We start from the raw sequence: 9,464 nt of genomic DNA on the forward strand, positions 1-9,464 counted from the left end.
GTGTGTGAGCGTGCTTCTTCACTGAGTCTGCAGGTACAGAGCTGTTTGACGGCGGTTCATGATGGAGCCGCAGGTTACTCTCAGTGCAGCTGTCGTTGGGAGATTCACTTTCCTTGTTTTTAAGCTGTAAAGACATTGCAGTCTGTTCTTTCAGCTTTTCTTTTAACTCCTGGATGTTTTTCTCAAACTTTCTTTCTCTTTGTATTGAGACCTCTTTCATTTTTGACATTTCAGCCTTAAATTTCATGTTGATGTTGTGCAAATCCTTAATTTCAGCCTTGAGATTATTGATGGTGAATTCATCTGGGCGGCTCAGGATTAGCTGCTTTAATTCTGACACCTCCATCTCTAGAAGAGCCATTTTCTGGGGAAGACACTGGAGATATCTGTGAGCGTGTGTGGCCTGCTCAGTGATCGGTTCATCAGATGGGGCCGGAGATGTGCTGACTGGAGAGCAGGGCAGCACTTCATTCTCATCTTCAGATTCTTCTTTAACACTGCAAGCTGTTTCCTCCTCAACTGTCTGCTTTAAAAGGGGAAATGATTTTTCAAAAGCTTGGAGACTAGCTTCATTCCCTTGAATTAAGACCGTGTAAACAATTTTTAAAGTTTGGGCTCCTAAACATGATGTACTCTGCTTGACTGAAACCTGGCTAAAGCCAAATGATTATATTGGTCTAAATGAGTCTACTCCACCAAGCTACTGTTATAAGCATGAGCCCCGTCAGACTGGTCGTGGCGGCGGTGTAGCAACAATATATAGTGATATTCTCAATGTTACTCAGAAGACAGGATACAGGTTTAACTCATTCGAAATACTAAAGCTTAATGTTACACTGTCAGATATGCAAAAGAAATATATCGTATCTCTTGCTCTGGCTACTGTGTATAAACCACCAGGGCCATATACAGATTTCCTAAAAGAATTTGCAGATTTCCTCACAGACCTATTGGTTACTGTTGATAAAACGCTAATTGTCGGAGATTTTAACATTCACATTGATAATACAAATGATGCATTAGGACTTGCGTTTACTGACCTAATAAACTCTTTTGGAGTCAAGCAAAACGTCACCGGGCCCACTCATCGTTTTAATCATACGCTAGATTTAATTATATCGCATGGAATTGATCTTACTGATATAGATATCGTACCTCAAAGTGATGATGTTACTGACCATTTCCTGGTATCGTGCATGCTGCGTATTACTGATATTAACTATATCGCTCCGATGGCTCTGCCGGGCAGAACTATTGTTCCAGCCACCAAAGACAGATTCACAAATAACCTGCCTGATTTATCTGATTTATCCTGTGTACCAATAAGTACACATGAACTAGACGAAATGACTAGCAACATGGGCACTATCTTCTCTAATACATTAGAAGCTGTTGCCCCCATCAAATTGAAAAAGGTTAGAGAAAAACGTACTGCGCCATGGTACAACAGTAATACCCATTCTCTCAAGAAAAAAACTCGTAGTCTTGAGCGCAAATGGAGAAAAACTAACTTGGAAGTTTTTAGAATTGCGTGGAAAAACAGTATGTCCAGCTATAGACAGGCTCTAAAAGCTGCCAGGGCCGAGCATATCCACAAACTCATAGAAAATAACCAAAACAATCCAAGGTTTTTATTTAGCACAGTGGCTAGATTAACAAATAACCAGACACCACCCGATCTAAATATTCCCTCACAGTTTAATAGTAATGACTTTATGAATTTCTTCACTGATAAAATAGATAACATCAGAAATACAATAACAAATGTAGATTCTACAGCGTATAATACTTCAGCTTCATTCATCGCACCAAAAGATAAACTGCAGTGCTTTACAACTATAGGACAGGAAGAGCTAAATAAACTTATCACTGCATCTAAACCAACAACATGCCTGTTAGATCCTGTACCCACTAAATTACTGAAAGAGTTGTTACCTGTAGCAGAAGAACCGCTTCTCAATATTATTAACTCGTCGTTGTCTTTAGGTCACGTCCCAAAACCATTCAAGCTGGCGGTTATTAAGCCTCTTATTAAGAAACCACAACTAGATCCTAGTGAACTGGCAAATTACAGACCCATCTCAAATCTTCCTTTTATGTCTAAAATTTTAGAAAAAGTTGTGTCCGCTCAATTGCGCTCCTTCCTGCAAAAAAATGATCTCTATGAAGAATTTCAGTCAGGTTTCAGGCCCCACCATAGCACAGAAACTGCACTTGTTAAAATTACAAATGACTTGCTTCTTGCGTCAGACCAAGGCTGTATCTCATTGCTAGTTTTACTTGATCTTAGTGCTGCGTTCGACACTATAGATCATGACATACTCATAGATCGATTACAAAACTATACAGGTATTCAAGGGCAGGCTTTAAGATGGTTTAGATCCTACCTGTCCGATCGCTACCACCTTGTTCATTTAAATGGGGAGTCATCTCAATTATCACCAGTAAAATATGGAGTGCCACAAGGATCTGTCCTAGGTCCTCTGCTATTTTCGATATACATGTTGCCCCTTGGTAATATTATTAGAAAATACGGGATTAGCTTCCACTGTTATGCAGATGATACTCAACTATATATCTCAACAAGACCAGATGAAACTTCTAAATTATCTAAGCTAACAGAATGTGTTAAAAATGTAAAAGATTGGATGACCAATAATTTTCTCCTATTAAACTCGGATAAGACAGAGATATTACTTATTGGACCAAAAGACAGTACACAGAATCTCGTGGATTACAATTTGCAACTAGACGGATGTACAGTTACTTCCTCTACAGTCAAAAATCTGGGTGTTATATTAGATAGCAACTTGTCTTTTGAAAATCATATTTCCCATGTTACAAAAACAGCATTCTTCCATCTTAGAAACATTGCCAAACTACGAAATATGTTACCTGTTTCTGATGCAGAAAAGCTAGTTCATGCATTCATGACCTCTAGACTGGACTATTGTAATGCACTGCTAGGTGGTTGTCCTGCATCCTCAATAAACAAGCTACAGGTAGTCCAAAATGCAGCGGCTAGAGTCCTTACCAGGTCAAGAAAATATGATCATATTACCCCAATTTTACAGTCTCTGCACTGGCTACCTATTAAGTTCCGTATCAGTTACAAAATATTATTACTTGCCTATAAGGCCCTTAATGGGCTAGCTCCTGCGTACCTAACTAGTCTTCTACCACGCTACAATCCATCACGCTCCCTAAGGTCGCAAAACTCTGGACTTTTGGTAGTACCTAGGATAGCAAAGTCCACTAAAGGAGGTAGAGCTTTTTCGCATTTGGCTCCCAAACTCTGGAATAGCCTTCCTGATAACGTTCGGGGTTCAGACACACTCTCTCTGTTTAAATCTAGATTAAAGACACATCTCTTTGGCCAAGCATTCAAATAATGCATATCATAATCTTGTACTGCAGTTATATCTGATCAAATGCACATTATTATTCTTTAGTTTGGGTTAAACAAATAAATTTTGCTTGGTTGGAACAGCAGCTACGCTAATTATGTCCCTATTTGTTTCTCTGTTTTTGCCACAGGATTGACATCCCGTGGTAACTAGGATTTACACAAGCTTCAGTCTGGATCCAGAACACCTGAGAAGAGATGATGCCAACCCCTCAGAGGACCTCAGATGATGCCAACCCTGAAACAACCCACCAGATCCAGTCTGTATCCAGATCAGATGGTCACTGCAGTCACCCGGATCCAGTACGTATTCAGACCAGATGGTGGATCAGCACCTAGAGAGGACCTCTACAGCCCTGAAAGACAGCGGAGACCAGGACAACTAGATGAACACCAGATACAGATGTTATTCCCCTGCCACATTTTGCTATAAGTTTGATTGCATCATATAATCATTGCTGTTAGTAGTGTTCGTCTGTTTGATTACATCTTTAATTGATTTTTCCGTACATTTCTGCCATATGTACATTAACTGACAGTCACCACTGATAAACTACCACTAAATATTGTAGAAACTTAATTTGCTGTAAAGTTGCTTTGCAATGATTTGTATCGTGAAAAGCGCTGTACAAATAAACTTGAATTGAATTGAATTGAATATAGAATGCTTGAAATCTTTTCTTTTGCTAATTTAAGTTATTCCCTGTATTTTTTGTTGTTGTTGTTTATTTGAAACAGACATGAGATGATGAAAGCTAATAATTAATAATACTCATAATAAGAGCAACCTAAAATATTTTTTTTTTTTAACTAAGAAAAACAATAAAGAAAAGATGAAATATTCTATTTGTTTACCGCACTTCCGCTCGTAACAGGCACCTGGCTCTCAAGCTGACGCTGCGGTCCCTTTAAGCGTTGCCGGGGCGACAGTGTTTGTGTCCGTGTTCCGGTTCTGCTCTGCGCATGCGCGGAAGACTCGTTCGGCGAATCTAACCAAACACTCCGTGACTCCGTCGCTCGCAATGGCGCATTACAGAGTGAGTAAACTAACCTACAGACCCCAGACTAAGAGTTTTGATACGCTACTAATGACAAGTTTGTTTCTGTGAAGCTGCTTTGAGAACAGATTAGATGTTCGTAGCTTTTAAAAGCCTCTTTATGTCGTGTGGCTTTAATGGCCGCAGTATAGAGTCCGCATCTGCGGTTTCTCCGCTTCTCTCCGCGATGTCTGAAGTGTTTTTAGTGCATGTGTGAAGTCTCAAGTTCACACAGGTGCAGGGAATCACATTAACTAACCCAAAACTGACTGTCTTCACCTTCAGCAGAATATTGTTTTACTCTGTTATTTAATGAAACACTCTAAGTGTGATTGAGTCGTGAGCACAGGGTAATGAGGAGAGTTACACACACACACTTCAGCAGCTCAAGTAAGCTGTGTTTCTCGCTCTTCAGGCCTCCGAGTCGAAGCGAGAGCAGTTCAGGCGATATCTGGAGAAGGCCGGGGTCCTCGACAGTCTCACCAACGGTAAGAAGATGATAACCCACCCAATGAACGAAGGCCAGTCCGCTCTTTTGTGTGTGTGGCTGATTTGATCTTCTGTGTTTCAGTCTTGGTGGCTTTGTACGAGGAAACCGAGAAGCCCAGCAATGCCTTGGCGTATCCTTACACTGCTGTCCGGAGAAATCAGCTGCTCCTCAAGCCAGAGTTCAGCCAGACGTGAAGACCAGTCCTGGTTTACTCACCCTGGTGCTGTTCTAATGCCCTACACCCTTCTTTCTTTTTCAGGAGATGTTTAAAGAAACGTCCTCGCACACCAGTATCAAGCTTTTATAAAGAGACGCAGAAGTGTCACCGAATGATCGTGTGTTCTGAGGGAATACAGTGGCGCTCCAGAGATAGTGAAGAAAGCACAGATAGTTTATTGGGTCTCGTGTGCTTGTTCTGGGTTCGTCAGATGAACAGCAGTGCTTCTCAAACCCCTGAATTAACTCGTCAGCTGGTTAGACTCGAGCCGGGAGAAACATCGAATGCGCAGTGGTTTACAGAAACCTACGGCCAAGGACAGGACATTTGTTAAATAATACATTACACTTAAGTTTGTTTTTCACCAAATCCTGTCACACAGACCAGAACACTTGGACTATACGGCACGTTTCTCCTGGGGTCATTCTCTGATACTTTTGCATCTTTTTTTAAAGATCGATGCTGATCACTATTAACTAATATATAGACGGTTTCTTTAAATTTCCCCCTTGTGGTCTGAAAAAGAAAGAAGGGCAGTAAATGATGACTGGATTTTCATGTTTGGGTGAACTATCCTTTAAAGTGTGGTGCTGGGCCAATTAACACCTGCAAAATACAGTCATGTCTATAGTTACTCACGTGACTGGAAAGATTTCATGCTTCATACATCACTGATCATACATACCATTGTTCCTGGGAGATTTCTCTAGTGAAACTGCTTTTAGTGCAGAAGTTGCAAACATCAGCGGCTGTGAAACAGGATAATGTTAATAATGTAAAACAAAAGATCTCTGCTATAGTATAAAGAAGCTACACTGGAAGTTCCTGAAGCAGCATGTTGCGTCACGTGTGCTAACACATTTGTGAATGCAGTAATGTCAAAGCTTGTGATGTTATGAAGATACTGAGTTAAATGACGTTAGATGTTAAGTGTGTTATAAAAATAAGACCGCTGCAGTGAGAGTAATTGAGGTCATTTACACGGTTCGGTCAGTGGAAACGTGAGTCTTTCTGAGAGAAGATCTCCGCTCTGGCACCATTTGAGCGTCAGGGTCCCGGCAGGTTAAACAGCCTTAACTAACCCACCCGTCAGCTTCATCAAGCATCAGCTGGGGGTCGGACCCGAGGCCGATGATGCCGAGAGTCTGCGGCTGGAGCTGAACACTTTACAGCAGAAATATGATCAGCTGATGGAGGAGAACAAAGAGCTGAGGAGCCGGGTGAGATATTAAATATATATATATATATATATATATATATATATGTGTTCGTGTGAATTACAGCTGCTGCAGTACGAGCCGGCGCAGGACGCGGGAACAGAATAACTACTACTTCTTGACATTTTGAGATATTTCTTCACAGCAGTAGAAATCTTTGAGTTTGTTCGTTTTGTCATGTCGTAGAAGTGATTTTTTTTTTTGGTTGTTCAGCAAATTTGTGCCTGATATTTAATAAAAGCATTTTCTGCACTGTTCCTGATTGATTTCTGATGTTTAGTGATTTATAAAACTACAAACTATAGTTCTGTTTTATGTAACAGTTGTACACTTGAAGACCATGCTAAAACAGGCCTCAAAGTAAGGGCTTTGTGTAAAATATTGGGGCTTTTTATAAATAATGCATTACTGTGATTGCTTACATCTAAGAAACTTGCAGTCACATTTAGACTGTTTTAGGGCTTCTGGCCCTTGTTTCAAAGATAATATCGATTCCCCCATGACTCCAGCAACAGGCAGTGATCATGTGCAGGACAAACGATGCTGACGCTGCGGTCCGTTTGCTTTGACTGCTTTAGCTTTACATATTACTATACACTTCCATATGTGATCTTTTCCACAAAACCCTGCACAGATCAGTAGCAATCCAAAACTTTAATGCAGGTTAATCAGTTGCATTTGTGTAACAGCCATATCCTACTAAATAACCTCAAATGCTTAAAGTGCATGACATAGTTCTGTGTTCTGTGATCAAATTAATTGTCAGCTGGCTGAAACTCTCCAGATGTCCATCACAGAAATGTGAAACAGCAACTTTGTGACAGATCCACTGGATTATGGGAAGTAATCCCCCAGATTTGTATCTTTGTCTTAATGCACATAGTTCAGTGCATGGGTTTGTATAACCCTTACAGAATCTGCGAGATACATATTTAACAACAACAAAGATATTTTATCTCTGCATAACTTCTGCAAGCTTATACAAACTGTTGCTCTCGACTGTATGCTGGTGGACGATAAGAGTTAGATTCCTGTACTCCGCCTGTCTGCTGCTTACAGCCTCACTGCAATACCTATGCATTAAAACATCATAATTCTACAGATAAATGCAAATTCTCTTTTCATCAAAACAAGTCTTTAAAATGAGACTTCCTCTTAAAAAGCTTGTCTTCCAGGCCATTACCAGCAGAGACCACTGTGCACATCACTAGACACTCGGATATGTGTTATAGATGGGTTGAGCTAAAAACATCTATAAATACGAAACCCAACACACAGTCACGATGCCTCATTCTTTAAAGGTGAATACTGAAAAGCTCCCGGCAGTAAATAAAGCTTCAATCCTTGTGTTCAAAGCGATAGCTCACCCAAAAATGATCATTCTGTCATCATTAACATATATTTCCTATCAGTTTCTTTCTTCTGCTGAATACAAAAAAAGACATTTTGAAGAATCTTTTAATCAAAGATCTGATGGTCCCCATCGACTTGCACAGTATTTATTTTTTCAGTCCATGAACTGTTTGGTTACACACATTCTTCAAAATATCTACTTTCATGTTCAATAGAAGAAAGAAATTCATACATGAGGGAGAGTACATGATGACAGAATGATGATTTCTGGGTGAACTATCCCATTGTTTCCCACAGGGTTTTGTGAGTCTTTGGTGGGAGGTCCTCGGTTCCTCTATGAGGGGTCCGGGGGCATGCCCCCCTGGAAGAAAATGTTGTACATTTTAAAGTTAAATTCATAAATCTGGTGCACTTTGACAGTTCAAAATTAAGAGCTCCAACACAGGTTCAGTGTGCAAACTAAAAGAAAAAAGCTGGTGAATGTACTTGTTCTTGAAATTTAAAGGGGACTCAACCCTCTTTTTAGTGGTGATAGTGTCTCAGCCTCACTGGTGAATTTGGAAGCCAAACAAATTAGAATAAAACAATAATAATAATTTTATATTATTATTCTTAAAAAATAAAAAAATTTGAATTTGAAATTAGAACCAACCACTGCATTTTAATCACGATACAAAGATACAAAGATGAAACCTGCATGAAACCGAAACAGACATGCTGAATGAGAACGCAGATTCAGTCTCTGACAGCAGGTGGCGCTTATGGATCAGCAGTGATAAGAGAGGAAACAATGCCATCCAGTCAGGTCCCTTCAGAAATACATTCATATAAACCCCAACCCCAATATTTATATTTTTCTTCTGAACAGTGAGCTTGCTGTGCCTGTACAGTATATTCTCTGTGCGCGTCTGTTAATTTGAGGCCATGCTTGCAAGAGATAAACCCTTGAGCTTTTATTTTGGCGGAAAACTCCAGCTGCTGTGAAAACAGGTTTTCAAACATTACTAATTTAATTTAATACTGTAAACATTTGCCCATTAAAATGTTGAAAATTATGCAAATGTGAAAATAAAGCATAACTGGTGGCCATTGCGTTCCCAAACGCGTGCTAAACTCACCGCACATTCAATAACGGAGTTCACTGCAGTCACTGTGAACAGAGCCGCTCTGAGCCGCGGAAAACACCGGATCACAAGTCGATCGCGTGTGCAAAGTGTGCGCTTCACTTCGAAACAAGCAGCACAAACAGACTTGATAGGTCATATTACGCTTTCGGTTTTAATTCGTTTGACGGATACTTGCCAAAGCAATGGCGTGAAACACAACGTTAAATAACCTTTATGTTATATGAGAAGAATAAATATATCTTCGGTTTATTATGAAACTGTGGCGGGACAGATTAGACTGTGGCGGGCCGCCTAGTTAATGAATGGGAAACACTGCTATCCCTTTGATTAAGACTAAAGAGAACAGCTTGTAATTACTGTGAGAAACAGAGCCTCAGATCTGCAGGTCGCTGGCTGCTCGTCTGCTGCTGCTCGCCAGTGAAGTTTGTTGCCGACTGGGTGAGAAGGAGAGACTTTCTACAGAACCGTGTTCCCGTGAGCCGGAGCTGGGCTCAGAGTGTGTGTGTGTGTGTGTGTCCCGCCGGCCCTCCTCAGGTCGGCCCTGCCGCTGTCTCCGCTGTCCGAGCCGTTCCCTTCCACCACCGTGCTGCAGTTCCAGGCCGGACTGGCTCCCCCCC

The 9,464-nt window shown here is 40.7% G+C and overlaps 2 protein-coding genes across 2 annotated transcripts in view; one reads left to right on the top strand and one right to left on the bottom strand.

Annotated features, from left to right (window-relative positions):
- The first annotated feature begins 4,337 nt into the window (after positions 1-4,337).
- Positions 4,338-6,607, top strand: mycbp (MYC binding protein). The gene is made up of 5 exons (XM_016548818.1): positions 4,338-4,443; positions 4,859-4,931; positions 5,015-5,063; positions 6,244-6,370; positions 6,434-6,607. Exons 1-5 carry the CDS (start codon positions 4,429-4,431, stop codon positions 6,473-6,475), a joined length of 306 nt encoding a protein of 101 aa, XP_016404304.1. The 5' UTR covers positions 4,338-4,428; the 3' UTR covers positions 6,476-6,607.
- A 2,238-nt stretch (positions 6,608-8,845) lies between these two features.
- gja9b (gap junction protein alpha 9b) overlaps positions 8,846-9,464 on the bottom strand; it is a 3,178-nt gene continuing 2,559 nt past the window's right edge. Inside the window, 1 exon segment of the mRNA XM_016548823.1 lies at positions 8,846-8,945. Coding sequence (XP_016404309.1) covers positions 8,846-8,945 — 100 coding nt within the window.

This window comes from Sinocyclocheilus rhinocerous, unplaced genomic scaffold (assembly GCF_001515625.1).
Source record: "Sinocyclocheilus rhinocerous isolate Xijiao unplaced genomic scaffold, SAMN03320098_v1.1 scaffold4088, whole genome shotgun sequence".
Lineage (NCBI taxonomy): Eukaryota > Metazoa > Chordata > Actinopteri > Cypriniformes > Cyprinidae > Sinocyclocheilus > Sinocyclocheilus rhinocerous.